Here is a 24,382-nt window from a genome sequence, read left to right as displayed (position 1 = left end):
GGGCAGGGGCAGCTGGCCTCCAGCCGCCCCCCCCCCACCAGTGCTGCCTACCCTGCCCTGAGCCTGGTAGGCGTGGATGTGGGTGGGCTGAGGCTGGGCGAGGCATGGCTGCCCTGGGGCTCACGGCCACCACGCTTGAGGCTCTGCCCGTGGGAGGTGAATCCCCACTCCCCACCCAACACAAACCAAACCCCGCCCTCTTGGGGCAGCTGGTGCCCCTGCGGAGGGGGCAGCCGAGGAGTGGGGTCTGTTCTCTGCCCTGAGGAGCGAGGAGGTGGGTGGAGGGGGCAGCTGGCAGGGCTGCTGGGGGGAGCGGGGCTCTGGGAAGAAAGGGGCCTTTCAGAGCTGGCCTGCACCCCTTGTTCTCTCCCTGCCCTGCCCCCTGTCCCCTGCCCCTCCCCCTTCTGGGGAGCCCTGGAGCTCACCGCGTGTGTCACCCATTTGGCCCAGGAGTTTGAGAATGCCGAGGGGGAAGAGTACCCGGCCGACTTCTCGGCACAGGGCTCCCCGGCAGCAGCGGCTCAGAACAGGCCCGACGTGTATGTCCTGCCACTCACCGAGGTCTCCCTGCCTATGGCCAAGCAGCCCGGGCGTTCAGGTGAGTGAGCCCCCAGGTGGGCCCAGGTGGTGGGCGTAGGGTGTGGCTCTGGGGTCAGTGCTCCCGGGGAGGGGAGGCAAGGAGCTGGTGTGTGTCCCCTTTTGCTGGGACCTGGGGCGCTGTGAGCAGGCTTGGGCCAGCTGGGGCTACTGTGCAAAGGGGGTGGGGGTTGCTCCCTCTGGTCCTGGGGTGGGCACCTATGTGCTGGGAGGAGGGACTTCTCTGCGGTCCCTGGGATGCTGGACCCCGTACATGGGTTCCGTGGTGCCCAGGAGCAGGGCCCACCCACTGGGGGGGAGGGGCTCTTTGGGGCTCCTTCTGTGGGTGGAGCCTTTTGCTCAGGACCCTGGGGTGGGGGAAGGAGGGGCCTGGGTCCCCCCAGCGCGTGCAGGTGCAGGCGGGGCCTCTTCCTGTGGCTTCCTTGCCATGTCTCCCACTCGCCCCATCCCGTGGTCCCCCCAGCAGGCTGGCAACCCACATGGCAGATGCAGGGCCCACACTCCAGAGGTTAAAGGTCAGTGGCCAACCTGGGCTTTGAACCCACATCTGCCTGATTCAGCACTGCAAGAACCCCCCAGTTGTGTCTGGAGGCTGGTGGGTGGGGTCCCTGGCCCCAGGCCCCCTCCCTGGCAGCTCCTAGGTCAGGCCTGCGCCTACCCCCAGCTCCTCCAGGCTCACTGAGTAGGGTGTCAGGCCCAGGGGGGGCTCTGTTGGCACCAGGGCCTGTGATGGGTAGGCCTGCCCCGCCTGCGTGTGTTCTGGGCTCTGCTGGTCCTGACCACGGTGCTGCCCACCCCGAAGCCCAGCCCTCGCCATGGGCTGGGGGCCTCCAAGGTGCTGGCCTGGGCCCAGCACCCCCTGCACCATGACTGTCACTCCCCACCCCCCTGCAGGTGTCTCCTAGAGGAGACCTCACCAGTTAGGCAGGAATTTCAGGTCCCACTCTGTTGAATGACTCAAAGGTCCACCCCATAAAATCTTGAAGGTGGGGTCTCTGCTATAGGAAGCCCCCCAACCTTCCTGGGTGACCATGGGAGTTTCTGAGCCTGTGCTGACAGTGCTGGACGCTAGGAGCTGTTGCGGAGCAAGGGGTCCCCTCAGGGGACACTGTACCCCTGGCAGTGTGTGCCTGGGACCCCAAGGAATCTTTGAGACCCAGTGTCTTCCACCACTTAAGGGACTGTCCCTGGGGATGCGGGGGGACAGGGATCCAGGAGGGGGCAGTGATTGCATGCTTTTTTCTAGTTTTTAGCCCTGTTCTGTCCTTTATAGGGTGCCCTGCTTCTGGGGAGGGGAGAGATTTGGGTGATGCTGGGAGGGCAGCCCACCTGGAGGTCAAGGATTAAAAACCTGGGCAGCAAGTACTACCCCTCGAAACCGTGGGGGAAGATGGCCCAGCCTTCAGGCTCCCCAGCCTGGCTCTGTAGGTGCTGCCCCTTGGGTGCGGACCCCAGAACCCCGGGACCCGGCCTGCCACGCCTCCTGCAGCTGCCAGGAGACCTTTCCCATTGGCTGGCAGTCAGCACGCTCCACCTCCATCACTGCCCCACTGTCAAGACTGCTGAGCCTGCTTGGGGAGACCCCAGGCTGGACCTCAGGGGGAGGAGCCCCGGGACTCAGGGCCCCAGTGGGACCCCTTACCCCCAATTCTGCTCAGCATCAAGGTCAACATTCCATAGGGTCTCCAGTCCCTGGGAGCAGCCCCTCACCTTGGAGTCTACTGGCTGCCAGGCTCAGCCTGTCCCCTGGGCCCTCCGGGCAGTTGGCGTGGGAGCAGAATTCGGGGAATCCCTTGGGGCACAGGCGGGGTGTGGGTGGGCTCAGCAGCTCTGGCCCTTCCTCTGGGGCCCTCACTGACCCTTCCTGCCTGCTGACCTCACCCAGCCCAGCCTGCAGGAGAATGGGCCCAGTGTGTTCCGTACAGGGCTGTGCCAAGCAGCCCCCAACAAAGGAGCCTTTGGCGTGCCTGGCGCTGGAATGCCAGCCTGCGGCAGGGGTGAGGGGACGGGCCACTCCACTGCCCTCCTCCCCATGGCCTCCGCCCCAGCCACACTGCCTGCCCAGCGTTGCCTGTGCGCTGGTCCCGGCTCCAGGCCCTGATGTTTCCAGCCTGGCTTGTCCCTGTAGCTTGGGGCACAGCCTTCCCAGACCCACTCAGAAAGATGCATGGATGCGGCTTGCAGATCCACAGCTCCCCTGGGCAGCAGGTGCCCTGCTCCTGATGGCCGCCCCCATCAGGAGGGAGCAGGGGGCTCTGGGTGGCTCCCCAGAACAGGCCATGCAGGCAGCCCCTCTAGGGGCCAGGCGAGAGAAGATGGGGCAATGATGGAGGCTGAGCTGGCCTCTCTGAGCCCCCTGCCCTGTTACAGTGCAGCTGCTCAAGTCCACAGATCTGGGCCGGCACAGCCTCCTGTACCTGGAGGAGATTGGCCACGGCTGGTTTGGGAAGGTGAGTTGCCGTCCCAGGGGTTGGTGGGGATGGGGGAGGGACTGGCAGCGTGGTCCGCTCTTTTGCCTGGCAGGTGGAGAGGGGGGGTTGGCGACCTGCTTCTCCCAGAAACTTCCCCAGCCCTGGGGTCCCCTCTCAAGGTGCACTCTACTGGGCCCCTCCCTGGGGACCTCAGGGTCCGGCAGCCTCTTTGCAGATCCTGGTGTCATGCTGGGAGATGCCTCTGAGTGGGCAGGGATGGGGAGCAGCGTCTGGCTCCTGGCTTCTCCCTGACCACCAGCCTGGGTGGGACAAGGAGTCCATCTTCCTCACTGCAGACCCCCAGAGCTCTGAGAACAGCCGGGGACCTTAGGGGAGGCAGACACAAAAGACGGAGTATTACAGCCACGAGGGCTCGCTCTCCCAGGAGCGGTCCAGAACCCATTTTGCAGATGAGTACGTTGAGGCACAGAAACAGACTGCTTTGGCTGGAAGAGCAAGGCTGGGGGCAGAGCTTGGGGACGGTGGAGTCCGCCCACCTGGTGACGCCTGCCCCGCAGGTATTCCTCGGGGAGGTGAACTCGGGCATCAGTAGCACCCAGGTGGTGGTGAAGGAGCTGAAGGTGAGCGCCAGCGTGCAGGAGCAGATGCAGTTCCTGGAGGAGGCGCAGCCCTACAGGTGGGTGGCACCTGGGGACAGGCTTAGCCGGAGGAGGGGGTGGGCCACTGGCCGGGAGGTGGGGCTGTGGGCCCTGTAGACAAAGGCAAGCTCTGTGCTGCCCCACTCCTGCCCTGCCCTGAATGTGAGTCAGGGGGCAGCCTGTTGGCTCCCGCAGGGCCTTGCAGCACAGCAACCTGCTCCAGTGCCTGGCCCAGTGCGCCGAGGTGACGCCCTACCTGCTGGTGATGGAGTTCTGCCCGATGGTGAGTCGCCCGCTCCCTGGCCCTCCAGCCCCTGCCCTACGCTACTGGAAGGTGGGCCTGGCCTTCCTGCTGAGCCGGGGACCCCTCACCCCCACCCTCTGGGCCTCACATGCCCCCCAAAGTGGGGTCCAGGTGGCTCTGCACCACTACCTCCCAGAGGCGGCCTGGGGGAGGAAGGAGGTGGCCCCCGCTCAGAGACAGCGGCCGTCCGGGCTGGGATTCCACTGTACCCTAGGGGAGGGGGGCTCCCCCATCTGCCTGTGCTGCTCCCAGTCACGGAGGTTTTCCTGAGAGGCACCCCGGCCCGCTCGGGGGGCTCACGGCCCTTGCGTCGAGTCCACGGCCTCGCCCGTACTTTGCTCTCAGGCCCCCCGCCACACACACACACACACACACGGCTGAGCCGCTTGCCGACAGGGAGGCGGCCTCCACAGACGTGGGCCCCCCCACCATCTAGTTTCTGGACTCCTGGCGTAGCCTCCCAGGGCTTCCCCAGGATGCCTGGGCCCTCCCTGGAGCTGAGCGGCGTCAGCAGGTCATCAGCGGGTCAAGGAGTTGCCAGAGGACACTCTGGCCACCGGCTCTGGGTTCCGCCCAGGCTCAGCGTCACTGCTCGTGTGGCCTGTCTGCCACCCACCAGCTGAGAGGTGGCGAGCATCTGGGCCCCAGGGGTCTGTATGCGGGATGTGACCCTGCTGGCCCGCAAGGCTGCCTGGGGCTGGGGCTGTCAGTGTGGGGAAAGTGTCCGCTGCCTGCGGGGTCATCCTACTGAGAGCTGGCCCCTGGGGGGTGGACACGGGCTTCTCTGGGCAGCGGCAGCCCTGTGGCAGCAGCAGGATGCCTGGTCCCCCCGTGGGCCCTGCTGAGGAGGGCGGGGCCGGGTGGTGGGCTTGCACGGGCACCCACTCCCCACCAGCAGGTGACAGTGCTGCCCTTCTCGGCAGGGGGACCTCAAGGGCTACCTGCGGAGCTGTCGGGTGGCAGAGTCCATGGCGCCCGACCCTCTGACCCTGCAGCGCATGGCCTGTGAGGTGGCCTGTGGCGTCCTGCACCTGCATCGCAACAACTACGTGCACAGGTGAGGGCGCAGGTGGCCCACGAGCTCTGCAGGGCCTCCGCACCTGCTCCGGGGGCCGCGTGAGGTGGATCCTCAATTAACCGGGTTAGTCTTTGTTCAGCCTCTAGGGACCACTGTACAAAGGGATCTTGTCAAATAATAACCAGGCAGATGGGAGTTGAACACCAGCTTCTGCAGGAGGGTTAAGCCAGGCGACGTCCACTGTCCAGCTGGCCTGGCTGGGCATGCGGTAGGGCCTGAAGCCCATCCTCTGTCCCCAGGGTGGTCAGCGCTGCCTGGTGGCCCTACGGCGGCCCCTACTCTCCTCTGTCTCTCTCAGGCCCGGAGGGAGGGGTGGCTCTGTCCTGCTTCCCGCCCTGGCCCCTGAATTCGGACAGACGGGCCAGGGCCCAGCGTAGGGGGACATGCCAGAAGAAGTGGCGCTGCGTGGCCCTGCCGGCCCCGGACAGCACTCGGGCCGTCCTCCCCAACAATATCCTGGTGCTGAGTGATGACAAGGCAACTCCAGCATCAGTGATTTTGTTGAAGAGGGCCGCTGCCAGCCTCCCGACCGGCCCGCCGAGCCCACCCAGCCCCAGGCGCCCATCTGTGGCCCCGGCACAGCAGCATTTTGGCCGATGTGTGCTGACCCCGCGTTTGCCCCAGTGCCCTGGGCCCCAGACACCCATGGGGCCACAAGGCAGGCAGGGGAGGAGCCGGCAGCCAAGGCCGGCCGTGGGTGGGAGGCAAAGGCGGGGGTGAGCGGCACTGCTGGGCGGGCACTCCATACCCCTACCCTGCTAGGGGCCGTGTGTGCACAGGGCAGGGGCAGGACCCTGGGGCACTCAGTCGCCTCACTGATGCCTGCCTTCAGGGAGCTGAGGGTGGCAGTGTGGCGGGCGGGAGGAGACTGCGGTGTCCCTGGGCTGGCTCGCCCCCGAGGGACTGCTCAGCAGACTGGTGTCCCAGGAGAAGCAGGGGAGTGGACTGGGGTCAGGGGATGGGGTTCCAGTGAGGCAGACCTCGTCCAAGGAGAGCCCTTGGGCACCTTCTAGCTGGCCCTGGGCCTCGTTTTCCTTGTCTGCCTTCTAACATGTGTGGCCCCATCCACTCAGACCCTCAAAGTGTCCAGTGCTGGGTGAGGGGCAGGGCGGGCAGCCTCTGAGATGCCCCTTTCCACCCACCCACCGACCGAACCGAGCCCAGGATGCCCTCGGTGACAAGCGGCCCAGTCCCCTCAGTGCCCTGGATGCCCCAGCCCGGCACTGCCAGCTGACCCCACCCTCCCATCCTCCCACCCTCAGTGACCTGGCTCTGAGGAACTGCCTGCTCACAGCCGACCTGACGGTGAAGATCGGCGACTATGGCCTGTCTCACGGCAAATACAGGGTGAGTGGGCCGGCTCGGGCCGGGGCAGGGCCGGCCACACTTGCCCGCGGGGTACCACTGTCCCGTGTGCCGACAGGAGGACTACTTTGTGACGGCTGACCAGCTGTGGGTGCCACTGCGCTGGATCGCGCCTGAGCTGGTGGACGAGGTGCACTGCAACCTGCTGGTGGTGGACCAGACCAAGGCCAGCAACGTGTGGTGAGTGTGGGCCCGGCAGTCGCCATGAGGACTTGGACCCCTGAGAGCCGACGACTTGATGCTCACCTGCGGCTGTCAGCCCTCATGGCTGCCCTGTCCGGTGCCGCGTGAGTGTCCAGTGAGGATGCGGGGCGCTGGGGGGCTGAGTCCCACCCGCCTGCCGGCTCCCTGGTGTTGGAGGGGATGCAGGCTGGCCGCGCCAAGCAAGGCCACGTGTGTGAGGACGTGTGTGTTTGTGCAGCCCTGTCGCTCTGTGGGAGGTGGCCACATACACCCCCAGGTGAGGTCGTGGGGGTTCCGGGGCCCCCTGTCGCTGCCCGGTGCCACGGCCCACAGCACTTGGGCTGGCAGAGCGGTGGGGTCTGTGGAGGAAGCCCTGCCCCTCCCAGGGCCTGCTGGGCCGATGCCCGAAGACATCAGGGTCAGAGCACTCGGGCAAGTTGATGAGACGTGGGGCCTCGTGGTAGCACCTGTTCCCATTGAGAGGGGACAGTGGGGCTGGGGTCTCCTGTGACTGCAGCCTGGAGGCTTGGGGCTGGGCACAGAGCGGGTGCTGGGACCCAGGACTACAGCCTCTAGAGGCTTGGCTGTGGTGGTCCCCTGTCCCCGGCCTTGACTAGCCTCTGCTTCCCCCTCCTGCTTCCTCCCAGCCTCCCAGGCCTGTCTGGTCCCCCTCTGCTCCTGATAAACCCTCAGGGCCTGGATCCAGGGCCCAGTCCCCCTTCCTGAGCTCTCCAGGGGTCTCCCCTGAGCCATTAACTGTACCCGTCACGGACACTCCATTCCCCCGCTCGCCTCTCCCTCTGGCTGACCTTCCCCTGCCTGCCCACCAGCCCACACTGACTGGGGTCCCTCCCCTAGACGGCTTTGGCCAGGGCCACTGTGACGTCTCTGTCGCCAAATCTGCTGTCCCTCATGCCCCCAGTTTCGTGGGACAGCCTGGGGTCCCCGGGAGCTGGGTGAAGCTGCCGCCCACTGGAAAGATCCCAGCTGCCTTCTCACAGCCCCGCGTGCACTGGCTGCCTGGCCTGCTGGCTGGGGTGTCCCTAGACTCACCCCTCTCTCCGCCTCACACCCTAGCACACTCCCTCCCTCTGGCCTCCACAGGTGCCTGGCAGGACTGGGAGCTTCTCCAGGGCATCTCCTGCACCTGGCAGTGTCTGCGCTTCAGCCCGGCACGGGAGTGAACGAGTGAACAAATGGACTGGGTTTATGGGAGGCCAGTCTGGCGTTTATTTGTCCAAGCACCTGGGCGTGGGCTCGGACCTGGCCAGGGGGCACACGCTGCCCATTTACTGAAGGAAGGCGCCGTCTTCTGGCTGCTGGTGTGATGACAGGAGCTGCCCTTGGCACCCAAGTCTTCGAGACCCTTTGGAGCCGTGCGTTGGCCAGCCGTGCCTGCCCTCTGATGGCTGTCACCCCCACAGGTCCCTGGGCGTGACCATCTGGGAGCTCTTCGAGCTGGGAGCGCAGCCCTATCCGCACCACTCCGACCGGCAGGTGCTGGCCTATGCGGTCCGGGAGCAGCAGCTCAAGCTGCCCAAGCCCCAGCTGCAGCTGACCCTCTCTGACCGCTGGTGAGGACCCTGTGAGGCCAGGCGGGGCTGGGGGTGTCCCCAGTAGGAAGGACAACACAAAGGGGGGTGCTTCGAGTCCCCAGAGCGTAAGTGGCTCCCCCCGGCCAGCAGTGACCTCTGGGCCCCACCCTGTGCCTACACTGGAATGGCCGCTTTATCCAAAACACAAACTTGCCTGCAGCCCTGGCAGGGATGAGCTGAGGGAACAGTGCCCTAGTCCACTGCTGTCTCCCACACCACCGCGCCCACTTCAGGAGATGCCCGTAACTGCCCTCGGGATTCTGAGTGTGAGAAGGGGCGGAACTCAGACCCTCATGCTGAGGGCGGACTGGCTCACTCCCTGGGGGTTGGGGTCCTGGCCAGGCACTACCACCCGTGGGGGGGGCAGGGACTGAGCCCTAGGGCATCCCTTCCCGCAGGTATGAGGTGATGCAGTTCTGCTGGCTTCAGCCTGAGCAGCGGCCGACGGCTGAGGAGGTGCACCTGCTGCTGTCCTACCTGTGTGCCAAGGGTGCCACCGAGGCAGAGGAGGAGTTTGAGCGGCGCTGGCGCTCACTGCGGCCTGTGGGGGGCAGCGTGGGCCCCGGGCTGGGGTCGGCAGGCATGGCACTGGGGGGCATGGGCGAGCTTGCGGCCACCTCATCCTTCCCACTGCTGGAGCAGTTTGCTGGCGACAGCTTCCACACGGATGGTGATGACGTGCTGACGGTGACTGAGACGAGCCGTGGCCTCAACTTCGAGTACAAGTGGGAAGCCGGCCGCGGCTCCGATGCCTTCCCGCCACCTGAGGGCGCACTGAGCCCGGGCCGAGACGCGCGTCTGCAGGAGCTCTGCGTCCCTGACGGTGCTCCCCCAGGCGTGGTGCCGGTGCTCAGCGCTCACAGCCCCTCGGTGGGCAGCGAGTACTTCATCCGCCTGGAAGACCCTGCGCCTGCCGCAGGCCACGACCCCGACTGTGCCGGCTGTGCCCCCAGCACCCTCGCTGCCACCCTGCGCCCCGACGGCAGTGACCATGATGACGACTCTGACGGCAGCACGGCCGCCTCGCTGGTCATGGAGCCACTGCTGGGCCACGCGCCGCCCGCTGATGGCCCCTGGGGCCACTGCGACTACCACCTATGCAGGAGCCATGCCTGTGACCTGCCTTGCACCTCACGCTCACCCCCCCCGGAGACCCCGATGCTGGCGGAGCCCAGAGCAGAGGATATTGACTGGGGCGTGGGGGCATTCTGCCCGCCCTTCTTTGAGGACCCGCTGGGCACATCCCCCTCCGCGAGCTCCAGGGCCCAACCATCCCCAGGTGGGGAAGAGCTGGGAGAGGCTGGGATGCCCAGGACTGCCCAGCACAGACACTGGAGCTCCAATGTATCTGCAAACAACAACAGCAGCAACCGAGCACCAGAATTCTGGGTCCCGGGCCTCTCAGGTTACACGGACTGCTGCCCTGGTGTGAAGCAGGCCCTACAGACCGTCCCTGAGCTGGGCCATCCTCTGATCCCAGAGGACCTCAGAGAGCCTCTCCTTGGGCCAAAGGGGGCCTCCTCTGGTAAGGAGATGGGCCGCTGCCTTGGCCTCCCCCATCTGTATCCTGCTGAGGGCCTGACACCTGCCCCGTGCCTGGTCACATCCCCGTGGACAGAGGCAGCCAGAAGTGGTGGTGACAGCCCCCAGGCAGAGCCCAGGCTTGCAGAGGAGGCCGAGGGCTCTGCTGGACTCCAGCTGCCCCTTCCCTCCATCCCATCCCCATCCCAAGAGGGAGCCCTGCTTCCTGCCGAGGAGGCCAGCACCCCGCCCACCCTGCCTGCTTCACCCACGCCCACTGGCAGCCCACAGCCTGCCACTGAGCCAGTCCAGGCCCTGGACAGCGACAGTGGCAGCAGCTCCCCTGAGCTGGAGGCACCAGGCAGTGAAGACGAAGACACGACTGAGGCCACTTCTGGTGTCTTCACTGACTTGTCCAGCGACGGCCCGCAGGCTGAGAAACCAGATGTGACACCAGCCTTCCGCTCCCTACAGAAGCAGGTGGGGACCCCCGACTCCTTGGACTCCCTGGACATCCCATCCTCAGCCAGTGATGGCGGCTCTGAGGTCTTCAGCCCATTAGCTGTTGGCCCCCCTGGCGGGCAGCCCCGAGCCCTGGACAGCGGCTATGACACAGAGAACTATGAGTCCCCTGAGTTTGTACTCAAGGAGGCCCATGAGCCCTGTGAGCCTGAGGCCTTGGAGGAGCTGGCCTCAGAGGGTGAGAGCCCCGGGCCAGAGACTCGTCTCTCCGCCTCCCTGGGTGGCCTCAGCGAGAAGAATCCTTACCGCGACTCTGCCTACTTCTCAGACCTGGACACGGAGCCAGAGCCCCCCTTGGGCCCCAAGGAGAAGCAAGGAGGTGTCCCAGTCCCCGGGCCAGAGCCCGATCTGGAGAGCCTGAAGAGCCCCAGGCTGCCGTCTGCACTGCCCTCCCCTGAGTTGGGGATGCTTGGGGAGGCACAGGGCTCTGGCCCCAGGGAGGTGCTGCCACTGCCACTGCTTGAGGACTCTTCCCCAGAGCCAAGCGCCTGCCCCAGGGGCCCCAGGCTGGAGCCTCCCTGGCCCCAAGACCCAGCCCAGGTGCCACCCATGCCCAGCCCCGGGCACTCTAAGATTTTCCTGTTGACTCCGGTCCGGCCCAGCTCAGAAGGCCACCGCCCCGAGCTCCAGGAGACCCTGGGACTGCTGTCAGGGTCGGGCCTGCAGGAACGGACAGGGGGTCCAGGTGCCCCCAGAACCCCACTCTGCCTGGCCCTGCCGGCAGTCCCCGCGGCTCCAGAGGGGCGGCCGGAGGAGGAAGAGGACGACAGCGAAGACAGTGACGAGTCGGACGAGGAGCTCCGCTGCTACAGCATCCAGGAGCCGAGCGAGGAGAGCGAGGAGGAGGCGCCGCCTGTGCCAGTGGTGGTGGCGGAGAGCCAGAGTGCGCGCAACCTGCGCAGCCTGCTTAAGATGCCCAGCCTCCTGTCCGAGGCCTTCTGCGAGGACCTGGAGCGCAAGAAGAAAGCCGTGTCCTTCTTCGACGACGTCACCGTCTACCTCTTCGACCAGGTGGGCAGCCGCCCTGGGTGGGCTCTGCGTGGCGGAGTGGGGGTCTGCGGCGGGACGGGAAGCCATGGGAGACTCGTGCTGTTCTGATCCTCCAGGAAAGCCCCACCCGGGAGCTCGGGGAGCCCTTACCTGGCGCCAAGGAGTCGTCCCCCACGTTCCCGGTGGGCAGCCCGGGCTCCCCCAGCACCCCCGGCCGGCCTCGGCGGGCTGACCGCTCCCCCGACGGCCCCGCGGCCGAAGAGGGTGAGCTGGAGGCGGGGTGACGCGGCGGCGAGGGTGGGGCAACGGGGGTGGGTGGGGCCCTCATGGAGGCGGGGCAACATGGCGGGGTCGGGGTGGGCCTGTGACTTAGGTGGTGGGCGGGGCCTGGACGTGACTTCTTGCTCCGGGCGGTGTCTCCCCCATCCGGTCCACAACTGACGGCGGGCACCTCGCAGGCGGAGGGTTCGAGTGGGACGATGGCCTCCCGCCGACGCCGGCCCAGGAGCCTGCCCCGTGCGTCCCCGCTGCGCCCGCCAAGCCCAGCCCCTTCTCTCGCTTCACTGTCTCACCAGCGCCTGCGTCCCGCTTCTCCATCACACACGTCACCGACTCGGACTCCGGGTCCGTGGGAGGTGAGGCTGCGGTGGGGCTGGCGGGAGGGGATACTGAGTCAGGACAGTGGTGAGGGCGGCTGGGAAGGGCACCTGCTGGGCGCGAGGCCCTACGCTCGTTATTTCGTGTTTTCTGGACAAGCTCAGTTTTCAGACGGGGGAACTGAGGCTCAGAGAGGTCAGGTCACGCCAGGCCTCTTTGTTGTGGCCACCTTGGCACGTTTCCTCACCGCTCTGAGGAGATGCAGTGCCCCAGACAAAGCTGGCTCAGCACTCTCGGGATGTAGGTTGGATGTCCACTCCCTGCCCCACCCCCACCCCCCGCACCGCCCCGCTCTTTTCTCCCTCCTCCGAAGGCACCAGGCTGGACACTGAGTGCCCCCCACCCTGCTCTCTGACCTGCAGCAGCCTCTCCTGCCAGAACCTTCCCAGCCCCTGCTGGTCTGCCTCATCCACCAGCCCCCCATCTCAGATGTAATGGCTTGTCCAGAGATGGTGGTGGTGGCTCAGGTGCCCACGTGGGGCCCTACTCAGGGGCCTTAGCTCACTCCTCCCTCCAAGCTCTACTCCTGTCAACCTCAGACCAGGTGGGCTCATACCTGCCCAGTTGCCACCACCCCATTCTACTAGGCTTCCCTGAAAGCTCACCTCCACTAAGATGCCCCTACTTATCTTGTCCCCCTGGCAGACCCAGCCCCTCCCTTGCGGCCCTTGGCATGTGGCTGCAGCCTCTAGGGAAGGATGTGCTGGTCTGTTTGTGTCACACAGTGTGCCCTTAATGGATATCTGAACAAGCAAGCAGGTCACCAGGAGGCGAGTGTGTGACCCTGGCCAGCCCAGTCCTGCTCGGGTCTCAGTTTTCCCACCTGTAAAGAGAGGACTCAGAGGGCTGACGTTGAGCTTTGTTGGGCCCGATCCCTGGTGATGTGGCGGGAAGGATAATCGTCTGGCTCCTACCTAGATAGGCAGGCAGGCAGGCCTGCTGCAGCCCAGCTGCTCAGTGGCCCGTAAGCGAGGGATTGAGGCCAGGTGAAAGCCCTGGGCGAGGGGACTCTGGCTGTCCTTGGAGGGGAGGGTGCTCTCAGGAGTCCCTGTGGCCCCAGTGTCTCCCTAAACATGTTTGCCAGGTCCTACAGCAGGTGCTGGGGGCAGCTGTAAAGAGGCCTGAGCCCCAGGCAGCCCCTGCTTGGATCCCCTGCCGGTTCTCTCCCCGGCAGCAGCGAGGATGGTGACCAAGAGTGGTGGGGACTTTCATCTTGGCAGTGGTCAGCAGCAGCTTCCAAGCGCTTCGGTGCCCCATGCAGCACCCTGGAGGAGCAGGGCAGGCGCTGGACATAAGAGCATCTGTGCACACCAGCCCTGTGCTGCCCTGGGGGCAGGATTTGTCCTGGACACTTGGGTTTGCTGCTAGGCCCTAGGGATGCCCTACAGCCGCCCCTCACCCTGAAGCTGCCCCCTCCCCCCCGGCCCCCTGCTGTCAAGACTGCTTGGCCTCTGAGGCCAGGGGCCCTCGCACGCCCTGCCTACAGGTTCCTGTGGTGTATTACAGGCTGCTGTGTCCTCACCCCAGGTGAGAGGGCAGGTACAGGCCTGCTAGGACGGCCTCTCCCTGCCCCCTTTGCCCCTTCTGCCGGTTCAGGGTTTGCTCAGTGCAAGAAGAGGACACCGGGCTCGTGTGTCCCTGCTCCAAGTCTGTGGCTGTTTCCCCTTCACTGAATCAGTTAGACCGTAAGCTCTCCCTTCCCACAGGGTATGGGCCGGCTCCTGCCTGGGTCCCACCGGAGCCCTGCGAGGGGACTGAGGTGGGCAGCCCGAAAGATGGGGGGCTTTCAGGTCGCAGTCCTGCTGCTTCAGCCCCTGTCTAGAGGTGTCTGTGGCTCCCCTCTGCAAGGTAGGGCCCAGCCCAGCCCAGCTGCCAAAGGAAAGTGGCGGCTGCCCCCCACGGTCAGTGTCTGTCAGGGGGTTCCTACTGCAGGGATGGAGACAGTGGGAAGGGGTGGAGCTGGGAGGGAGGGTGGGGCAGGGCAGCACAGGGGGTATTTTTGTAACACTGTTGTCAGAACAGATGGAAGAGGGATGCTTTTAAGTTATTGTTGCCAAAGAGACATAAAATTTATTGTTGCTTTTGGGGTGGGGGTGTGGGTGGGGACTTGTTTTGAATTTGTTTTTTGTTTATTTGAGGCTTATGATGCTGGTACAATGATCGTCTTGTTCCTTTCTTGTCTGTTTTTTAAGAGAAATCAAAACTAAGGAAAAAAGCCTTCATGCTAAGCGTGTTTTCTTTTGGAGTCTGCAGATAAAGCCTTGGGCAGGAGGGGGCATGGGCTGTGCTGGGGTGGGGTCCCTACAGTCCCTTCTGACCACTGGGGGATGCAGGAGGGAGACCACCCCTTCCTCTAGCTGTCCTTGGCACACCTTGGTGGAGGGACACAGTGACCTTGGGCCCCTAGGGTGCCCAGGTTGGGGTGTCTTCCCAGAACAGGGCCAGCGGACTGACGCCTGCAGCCCTCACTTCCTGCCTGGAAGCTGGCCCTACCTAGGTAAGGGTGAGAGGGAACCTCTCCGGGAAGCTCTTCCTCCTGCCTCTCCAGGGGTGGCCCCTGTCCCTCAGCACGGGGAGGCCGGGTGAGGGGGCGGTGAGCTGGGAGCAAGGTGGGTTGTGAGGAGGTGGGGCTTCTGTGCCCCTCCACCGCAAACATCTGCCCTGTGACCCTGCCTCACCTCACCTGGCCTGCCTCCAGCTTCTGCAAGGTGAGAGCCTCTGGGGCCCCACCCCCTGTGCTTCGTGTTCTGGGCTGTGCGCAGAGCCCCTCCTGGGAGGGTCTGGGAGGAGCAAGCGAACGCTGCCCGGAACTGAACGTCTCCTGAGGTAAGGACTGCTGTCACCAACGTGGTTATTAGCACGGCTGTATTTCAGCCTTAAATGTCAAACAGCATGGATCCGATAGCTTCTAAAATCTTATATTTCAGCTGAAATATGGAAACAGCCAGAGCATTGAGGGGGCCTACCCAGGAATCCTGGGGTAGGCCCCCCTCAATGGCACACAGCCTGGGGAGCCAGGCCACAGCACCGACCACCCTGGGGACAGGGAGGAGAGCTGGGGGCCCTGCAGCCAGTTCTGGATGGGAGTTAGGGTGTGGGCAGGGAGAAACTGGGACAGAGAGGCCCACAAAACTGCCAGTGGCAGGGGGGAGACCCAGCAAAGCCCCAATCAGGGGTCTGGCAGGAAGTTGTGCTCATACTAAATCCAAGGAAGGGAGGCCGGCCCTCGCTCTCCCCTTCCCCTCCCCTCCCTCCCCTTGCCCCTGCATTGCTGCCGCAGGCACTACTACAGGTGGGCGGCCTCATTACTGACCAGACAGGGGCTCCCCTTACAGCTACAAGCTGATGCGATGGCCCTCCCTGCACCTTGGGGGCTCCCTGGCCCACACGACAGATGGGCCTGATTCAAAAGGTTGGCCGCCCAGCCCAGGCAGCAGGTCCCTGCTCCCCTCACTCTCCTTGGCCACGGCCATGCCACCTCCTGACCCTGTAGGAACAGCCGGGGTCCAGCCCAGGCCAGATTGAGGTGGGGGCAGAAGGGCTTGGAAGGAGACAATTCTCTAAATGGGGAGCAAGCAGATTGTAACAAAACAGGTTACAGGTCAGGGTGTGGGAGGAGGAGCCCCCACAGGCAGTGGGTGCAGATGTGGCCGTCAGCTGAGGAGTGGGGCAGACCTGTCATTGGTCACCGTCGGCTTCAGCTGGACGCTGGCGAAGGGATTCCTGAGAAGAGGAGAGAAGAGTGGTTTTCGGGAGGGGTGCTGAGTGCCGCCCTGTGGCTACAGACGGCACCCACCTGGACCCCGATGGCCCAGCCTCTGAGCTCAGGGCCTGGGGGTGGCAGAGGCCACGGGGGAGAGCCAGAAAGGGGCGCTGTCCGCAAGGCCAGCTGAGCCCCAGCGCGCCACCCTCTGCTCACCCCCCCCAGGTGCCCCACCTCAAACCGTCAACCCTCCCACAGGCAGGGTGGGTGGGCATGGGGGGGCCCCTCCACATCAGCCCTGGTCCTTTCTCTGCAACCTGAGGCAGCCCCACATGAGCCGCACCCGAGCTCGGTGCGCCGCCCCCCAAGGCCAAGCGCCCCCGCCACCTGCCCGGGAGCAGCAGCTGAGCCCATCTGCAAGGACACAGCTGTTGACACATAGAGCCACAGCTCAGCAGAGCGCACAAGCCCAGCCCATGCATCCTGGGGGCCCAGAGAGTGGCCCGTCCCATGCCGACATGACAGACACGAGGCGCAGGCACCCCAGCGACAACGGGGCTGGTAGGAGTGGACGCCCGCAGCCCCTGCGGAGGGGCTGGCCGCCTCCTCAGAGAGGAGCCGTGCCTGCCCCTGCGTGCCGAGGCTGCGGCTGACAGACAGACAGACGCACCAGACAAGGGGCTGAGATGGAACGAGATGAGTGCAGGGTGGGGCTGGCACCTGGCCTCGTGCTCACGGAGGCCTCTCCTCCTCGGCGGGCTCCGAGGACCTGCCCAGGTGGAGATGGCACAGGAGAGCAGGCCAGGGGACGTCAGGCAGTCCCAAGGGTGACAGCACGGATGGCACGTGGGACACGGAGGGCTCGGCCTGAACGGGAGCCGTTACCTGGGGCGGGAGTGGCCTCTGACATGGCTGGGCGTCCACAGGAGCTGGGTGGGCGCTCTGTCCAGGTGCCCAGGAAGATAGAACGTGGGGTGGGCAACCCTGTGTTTGCCTGAGGACCTGGCATTTTCTAAAACACTGAGGCACTTTGAACAACTGAGTCCAAAGGATGAACTAGTGAGAGGAGACTGATCTGCATCTCCAAGATGCTGCCTGACAGTTGGCAGCACCCGCAGCCGTTCCACCCCTGCCTCGGAACATCTGCACCTGATGAAAGGCCCTTCCAGCCGGCGGGGCCTCAGTCTCCCTCATTCAGGTCCTCTCTGGCCTCCCAGGCTTGGGTCTGAGCAGATGTGCTTCAGCCCCACTGGCCCCAGGCAGGGGCAGCCTGGAGGTTCTGAAACCGAGGTTCTGCTGTGACCAGCGTCATCTGCCCTGGGACGGAGGATGCAGGGCAGCCACGGGGGCGGCCGCCTTGACTGGACTCTTGTCCTAGAGGAGGGCTCCATGCCCTTGGCGGTCTGCAGCCAGGGTCATGGCGGGGGGTCTTGTGGGGCTGGAAACGGGGCAGGTTTGTCCATCCAGAGTCGGGGACCCAGCAGGGGAAGGGACCCAGAGAAGGGAGGATGGCACCTGTGCTGACCAGAGCCAGGGGCAAAAGGGAGTTCCAGCCGGGTGTGTCCTGACGCACCTACATTCTCATCAGAAAGGGTCAGTGACCAGCCACGTGTAAATCAACGAAGTTACAACACACCCTCAAACCATATACAAAAATAAACTCAAAATGGCTTATAGACTTAAATATAAGACATGACACCATAAAACTCCTAGAAGAAAACATAGGCAAAACATTCTCTGACGTAAATCGTACCAGTGTTTTCTTAGGTCAGTCTCCCAAGGCAATAAAAACAAAAGCAAAAATAAACAAATGGGACCTAATCAAACTTACAAGCTTTTGCACAGCAAAGGAAACCGTAAACAAACAAAAAGACGGCCTACAGATTGGGAGAAAATATTTGCAAATGAAGCAACTGACAAGGACTTAATTTCCAAAATATACAAACAGCTCATACCTCTCAACAACAAAAAACCAAACAACCCAATCGAAAAATGGGCAGAAGACCTAACTAGACATTTGTCCAAAGAAGACATACAGATGGCCAACATGCATATGAAAAGATGCTCAACATTGCTAATTATTAGAGAAATGCAAATCAAGACTACAATGAGGTACCACCTCACACTGGTCAGAATGGCCATCATTAAGAAGTCTACAAATTACAAATGCTGGAGAGGGTGTGGAGAAAAGGGAACCTCCCTACACTGTTGGTGGGAGATTGGTGCAGGCACTATGGAAAAGAGTCTGGAGGTTCCCCCCAAAACTAGAGTTGCCATGTGATCCAGATGAAACTAATTCAAAAAGATCCATGCACCCCTATGTTCACAGCAGCACTATTCACACTAGCCAAGACATGGAAACAACCTAAATGTCCACTGACAGATAAATGAATAAAGATGTGGTATATACACAATGGAATATTAGCCATAAAAAAGAATGAAATAATGCCATTTGCAGCAACATGAATAGACCTAGAGATTCTCATACTAAGTGAAGAATGACTAATAGCACATGATATCACATATATAAAATCTAAAAAAATTATACAAATGAACTTATCTACAAAACAGACTCACAGACATAGAAAACAGACTTGTGGTTGCCAAGGAGGAAGAGGGGTGGGGAGGGGTGAATTGGGAGTTTGGGATTAGCAAATGAAAACTATTATATATAGAATGGGTAAACAAGGTCCTACCGTATAGCACAGGAAATTACATTCAGTGTATCCTGTGATAAACCATAATGGAAAAGAATATAAAAAAGAATATATATGGGTATAACTGAATCACTTTGCTATATGGCAGAAATTAACACAACATTGTAAATCAACTATACTTCAATTAAAAAAAAAGGGTCAGTGGCAAACCCACACTACCACCTGAACCAGGAAGACCTCCCTGAAGAGGGTGTCTGGCCTCTGACCCACACCGTCCCCCAAAACAGTGTGACCATGGAAGAAGCATGTGCTGTCCACACTGCAGGTTCTGAGGAAGGAGGTGGCAGCTGTAACCACTCCAGACCTCTGGAGCGACTCCCTCCTGCAGCCCCGGCCAGAGACCCCTGGGTGGGACACTCCCACCCTTCAGCATCAGAGGAAGTGTGAGGCCCCCTTGGGTGCTCACCACCTTCTGGGATGTTCTGTGAAAGAACAGGCTTAAGAGCTACCCCCGGGGAGGGCACCTGAGTGACCCCAGGTGAGGGACTTGGGTCAACACTGGGATGACAAAACATGACAAGATTTGGACCTGAGGCACTGCTGATCCTGCTGTCCTGCAGACGTCCGTCACTGCCCAGGGGTGGACGCCGGGGCCAATCAACAGACGACCACCCAGACACAGAACAAGCTCTTCTTGACCCAAATGGGAGACGCTGGAGTATGCGAGAGCCAGTGCTGTCAGGATGCCAGGGCCCCTCCCCAGGCAGGGCCACCAGGCACTCAGGTGCCCGACTGGTGGCTGGGCTCTGTCCCCCTCCTGAGCAGGGACACAGGGACAGCCGGTAGCTTTTATACGGAATGGATTTGTATCCTCCGGGGGGCAGGCCTGAAGTCCCGGGCATGGTGAAGGGAGGCATGAGCCAGGCCCCCCGCCAGGAATGGCTGTCCCCACCACCCAGTCCTCTGCAGACCCCCACAGCCTGACGAGGTGGGACCCCTGCAGCCAAGCAGCATTCGGGTCCAGGCTCATGAAACATTCGTCACTGAGGATTTGGTGGAATCACCTTCGGTTATCTTCTGAATCCACTTCTTGAATAAGAAAGGGGGTGGTTCTGAGAACAGCCTGGTCAGCACGAAGCGTGGCTTGTGTCCTGTGGTGACTCCGGGGCAGAGAAGGAGCGAAGAGCAGTCACAGCATAGATTTCAACTTCCTCCACGTTTTCCTCTTAAAACGTGGCACAACTTCAGAACGTTGGCCCTTCTGGACTTGAGTCGTTCTCCTCCCCGGCCCTCCTCCCAGGGCTGTGAGCTCTGGCAAAGTTGAGCAACGTCCCTCAACCAACCAGAGGTGGCTTGTGACACCCCCGCACCTGGTAGGATCATCAGGACAGGCAGACCCTGCGGCCGCCGTGCTGTGAGCTCCCAGAGATGAGTGCACCCCCGCCCGCCGTGCCCCTGGGGCTCTGCCCTCCATCCAGGGGTGGGGTTCTAGGCAGAGGCCACACGAGCCTCCCTGAGCCTTCACCCCCTTCCAGTACCTCCAGTGGGTGAGATCAGCTGGGCTCCACCAGCTCAGAGGGACCACGAGGGCAGCAGAGGTGGGGGCGGGAGATGCAGGTGTCTCAAAGCATCTCGGAAGAAGAGGGATAGATGCAGGGGAGGAGAGTGGCCCAGGTCACCCACTGCTGAGCCAGGGTCAAAGTCATTTCTCCCATCCCCCAATTTCAGGAGCACTTGTCTCTAGAGTTTTCCAGAACTCACACTGCAACTCATCAAGAGAAAGGCAGGAAAAAACAAACAAACATATATATAGATAAAAAACCCTGACAGTCCAGTGGTTAGGGCTCTGCGCTTCCACTGCTGGGGGCCCGGGTTTGATCCCTGGTCAGGGAACTAAGATCCCACAAGCCACGCAGTGTGGCCTAAACAAACAAACACACACACCAAAAAAAAAACCAAGAAAGGCAGTGAAGGAGGGAGAGGGAGAGTCCAGGACCTGCTGCCCACAGGGAGGGAGGATGGCATCTCCATGACACCCAGGGAGGTGAAGTGATGACCATCTTTGTAAAGGGCCCACGTGCCAGCTTCGCGCAGCAGACTTCTCAGTGACAGGGCTGGGGTGGGGCAGAGGGGCAGCAGTGCTGCCCAGACCCAGGCACAGGAGCCCAGAGCAGTGGGCTCCCCCTGCACGCCCCACCCCAGCTGTTGGCGCTTGCTTTCCAAGGGCACAGGGGAAGGGACCATCACCAGTTGGGAGCTGGAGGAGGCCCCTGGGGCCTGCTCTGGAAGCCTGGAGTAGCCCCCTGGAGCCACGTCGGGGCAGACAGCAGCTGAGCCTGCGCAGAACGGGGCCACTGCATCTGCTCATCCTCTGCAGGGCAGATGCATGCTGCTGGTCCCGCGTGCCTGTGGCTCTCACCTGGGCACAGGCCATGGCGCTATCCCCACACCCATCCTGGTCTCCCCAGCCCTCGAGGGGCTGCGATACTCACCAACCCAGGAGCCAGCCAGGCCGGGCTCAGACCCACGCTCAGGGACCGGTCTGAGGGGCACTCAGCCGAAGGAGCCCAAAGCCAGCCTCGCAGCTGATCACCAGGCTTCACCCCGATTATGGCCAAAGCACCCAGCAGAAGCAACAGGAAACCCAGACAGAGGGCCAGGACAGACCCGCAAGCTTCCAGAGGGAGGAAATCCGAGAGCCCAAGGAGAGGTCCAGGGAGGCAAAGACCCAGAGCCGAGAGCAGACGCAGGCTCAGCAGACCCTCGGACCCCAGCATAAGAAAACCAGGGCAACTTACTAACTCTAGTCAGGGGCCGCTCAAAATCTGGCCACTTCCACATCGGCACTGCAAGGAAACACAGGGCTCAGTTGATGCACGTGGAGCAGGTGGGAGTGAGGTCTGAGGACTCCGAGGGGACATAAGCCGGATGGAGGATGGGGGGACGCCTGGCAGCTAGCATATGCTGCCGGGAGCATGTACCACCAGCCACAGGGCAGAGCTGGCTCTCCAGCCCGCGGGAGGGGTCTGCAGGGAGGCAGCTCCAAGGAGCAGCTCAAGCAGGGCGTCCCTGGATCAGGCCCACGTGGCTCTCCCCCAGGTGCGGGCCTCCCCAGGCGCCCCCAGGGAGAGCAGTGTGGCCTGGCACGCTCTGCACCTTGGTCACTCTGTCGGCGAGGAGGCCAGGCTTTGCACGTGGCCCGGACACACGCAGAGGGGCTGGAAGGAGGCGCCACACCCAACTCGATGCAATAAATAAAACTTTTATTCAAACAACTGCAGTACAGGGCACAATTCAGATTAAAAAAAAAAAAAAGACGAAAGGAAACAGGAAAAATATTTTCAGCACTTTACATCTTCATACAAGTTTTGCGGTTTTGTGTCTACATTCATCCATTGAGCATGGAATCCCCTGGATTTGAGATCTTTTAGCAAAATTAGAACACCAACATAGAAGGCTCTTTTTACAAAGGTCCATGTTCTGGCTTTGTTTTTTCCTTAATTATAAAACAGGGTCTGTCTGCGTCTTGAGCTGCTTCTCTCACAAATGCTACCAGCCATGTTCTAGTCCACGGGAGGGGGTGGGAGGGTTTTGCTAAATCACATCAAAAAAAGGAGCGTCCACAGCTTCACGGGGGCTCCCGTGGCGGGAAGGACGGAGCGGCTGCGCCCTCGCTCACTTCCCAGATTCAAGGCGTGAAGAGGCAATACCAGTAGCCAGCCACTCAGTCCAGCATGTCTGTTTCTGAAGTCACCAAGACACACAGAGAGACGAGAGCGTTTAGGGAGGACTGGGCAGGGACTGCCTGCTCCCCGACGGCAGGTGCAGGGGTGTAGCGCCCAGAGCCGCCCTCACTCCTTCACAGGCTGGTTAAAGAAATGATTTCCAGAACACGTGGGGTTGGGGGTGGTCTCTGGAAGTCTTTGGAATGTCCGAGTGCGGCCGGTCCCCCTCCCCGCCAGTGCACTGTGCGGTCACGGTGCCCCGAGGCTGGCGCCGTGCTCTGGTCTGTACATCGTCCAATGGCGTCCGGGACAAGGAAGCGGTCAGGAGCCCGGCCTGGCGGGCAGGCAGGGCTGGGGGCTGCGGCCTCCCTCACAGGAGCGGCCAGCTTCCTCAGGAGGCCCCCCGGCTCAGCCCGAGCCCTTCTCTGGATGCGGCCTGGAAGGATGCCCCCGGGGCCACAAGCCTTGTGGAGCCCCCAGCACCCTCCCTCTCCTGACACAGGTGCCAGCGTGTGCTGGGGGGTCAGATGCAGAGATAACAGTACGTACACCGGAGTCCATGCATATCTGTTTTTGTTTTTCAGGAAAAAAAAGTCCTTTTCCTGTTTTTTATCTTTTTGTTTTTTTGTTTTTTAAAGATTTTTCTTTTTCTTCAAACTTTTTAGACCTGGCTCACGGTGAGCCTTCAAAGAGGGACAGCGTGTCATGAATACGGCGGATGGGGAGTAGCGGCGAGGACACCCCGCCCGCGCTGCCCAGCGGCAGGTCCCAACACACGGGTGGGGGTGTGTAAACACAGGGAGCGGAGATGGGGCAGCACCATGGACCCTGGGGGATCACAGAGTCTGGGGTCACGAACCAAAAGGCGGGGGTGAGGGGGCAAGTGGGAAAGAGAAACAACCCAGGAAGAAACCAACGAGAGCCGAGGAGGAAACCGATGGAGACCAGACAGACCGGGGTGGGGGGGGTGGGGAGACGGCGGAAGCTCTTCTGAGCAGCAGCTGCCCGGGGTCAGCGTCCTCACACTGTGGACACCAGCGTGCCACTGCCGCTGTGAAACAAAGCACAGGACAGCTGCCGGGCCGCACACCTCCCCCGCAGCTGCCCTCCCAGCCGCGCGACTGGCCACCGGCCCTGGGGGAGTGGTGACAGGAGACCCCCAGAGCCTGGACAAGGGCTGCGCCCGGGTCAGGGGTTCAGGAGGCTGCAGCCCTGAGCCATCTGCACTGGCCTGGGCTGGTTCCGGGGAGACGAGCCCAGGGGCAGGCCCCCCTCCTGGCCGAGGTCTGGACAAGCAGGTGTGGACGCCAGGAAAGAGCAGGGCCACAAAACCACCAGGTGAGGGGGTCATGCTGCGGCTGTGGGCAGCCCGAGGGCCCCACCAGGAAAGAATGGGAGCCCCAGTAGTGGCTGCAGTGGGTCCCTGACTCCGGCCTGGGCACAGGCCCGGCTTGCTCCAACCCACCCACCTGCCCGCAAGGGGAGCATGAAGGCAGCTCCAGGAGGGGCTGCTTCCCCCACTCGGCGTTATCTGGGGACCCTGGGCTACTGCCAGGGGACAGGGCATCCTGCACCGAGGGCCCTGCCCTACAGAGCGGACTGGGGGAAGGCACAACGCGGTGAGGGGCAGAGAACAGGCACCCTGGGCCCCGCTCACTGACTCAGAGTGGCGACACCATGGTCTCCAGCCAGGCCCCAACAGAGCAGGCCTGGGAGGGGAGACACCCAACTCCAGCCTCCGGTGGGACAGCTCCCCAAAACCACAGCTCCCCAAGACGAGTCTCAAAACCCCTTACCTGCTCACGGCCCGTGCCCCGTAATCATCCAAACCCTGGGGAGGAAAGGAAGAAACAGGTCAGGCTGGGGTTCAGGGGGTGAGGCCAGATCTGCAGGGCAGGGTCCCCTCCTAACCCCAGGGTGTGCAGTGCTGCCTGCAGCTGAGGACATGAAGGGGCCCCTCCCCTCCTGAGCAGTGACCTCCCAATTCACAGGGATGTCTCCTTATCTGGCCAGCGGCCGACGGTGAGCTCACGCTCCCGGGCACACACAAGACAGACCACCTGATGACGCCCTTCCACCCATGTTCCCTATGGCTCTTAGGCCCTGCAGGTCACATGGTAGGAACACCTGGCAAGTGAGAGCTTCCTGGGGAACCCAGAGCCTGAAACCACTGACGGTGGGGCATCGGGGAAGCCAGGCTGGCGGAGGCTGGCGTGGGGAGGGCGGCTGCACCGAAGGTCACCCGCACGCCTGCCTCATGCACGCCTGTGCCGGCCCCTGAGCGCCCCACACCCAGCTGCAGCTTCCTGGCCCTGAAGCAGCTGCCGCCCCAAAGCCATTGAGGGGTACTGGGGACACCCTCCTCAGCTCTCTAAGCATCAAAACCAAAACCAGCAACCAGGAAGCGAGAGCAAC

General features: G+C 62.7%; 2 protein-coding genes across 22 annotated transcripts in view; one reads left to right on the top strand and one right to left on the bottom strand.

The window, feature by feature from the left end:
- Positions 1-21,578, top strand: part of AATK (apoptosis associated tyrosine kinase) — a 46,656-nt gene extending 25,078 nt beyond the window's left edge. For 3 of the 9 annotated variants that reach the window (XM_033438707.2, XM_049701465.1, XM_049701462.1), the window contains 11 exons: positions 451-598; positions 2,968-3,047; positions 3,587-3,705; positions 3,863-3,950; positions 4,895-5,028; positions 6,312-6,396; positions 6,473-6,594; positions 8,022-8,171; positions 8,591-11,246; positions 11,342-11,489; positions 11,684-21,578. In XM_033438707.2, coding sequence (XP_033294598.1) covers positions 451-598; positions 2,968-3,047; positions 3,587-3,705; positions 3,863-3,950; positions 4,895-5,028; positions 6,312-6,396; positions 6,473-6,594; positions 8,022-8,171; positions 8,591-11,246; positions 11,342-11,489; positions 11,684-11,913 — 3,960 coding nt within the window. In that variant the 3' untranslated portion in view covers positions 11,914-21,578. Of the gene's footprint in view, positions 1-298; positions 599-1,060; positions 1,113-2,967; positions 3,048-3,364; positions 3,483-3,586; positions 3,706-3,862; positions 3,951-4,894; positions 5,029-6,311; positions 6,397-6,472; positions 6,595-8,021; positions 8,172-8,590; positions 11,247-11,341; positions 11,490-11,683 lie in introns of those variants that run through there. The other 6 variants (XM_049701466.1, XM_049701461.1, XM_049701464.1 and 3 more) reach the window with 6 other exon arrangements.
- BAIAP2 (BAR/IMD domain containing adaptor protein 2) overlaps positions 14,078-24,382 on the bottom strand; it is a 71,292-nt gene continuing 60,987 nt past the window's right edge. For 2 of the 13 annotated variants that reach the window (XM_004275556.3, XM_033438711.2), the window contains exons 13-14: positions 23,764-23,798; positions 14,078-15,605 (exon numbers count right to left, since the gene is read on the bottom strand). In XM_004275556.3, the coding sequence (XP_004275604.1) occupies positions 15,536-15,605; positions 23,764-23,798 (105 nt within the window). In that variant the 3' untranslated portion in view covers positions 14,078-15,535. Of the gene's footprint in view, positions 21,089-21,484; positions 23,019-23,763; positions 23,799-24,382 lie in introns of those variants that run through there. The other 11 variants (XM_033438708.2, XM_033438712.2, XR_007473270.1 and 8 more) reach the window with 10 other exon arrangements.

This window comes from Orcinus orca, chromosome 19 (assembly GCF_937001465.1).
Source record: "Orcinus orca chromosome 19, mOrcOrc1.1, whole genome shotgun sequence".
In the NCBI taxonomy this organism is placed as follows: domain Eukaryota; kingdom Metazoa; phylum Chordata; class Mammalia; order Artiodactyla; family Delphinidae; genus Orcinus; species Orcinus orca.
This window is presented reverse-complemented; position numbering and strand designations above follow the sequence as displayed.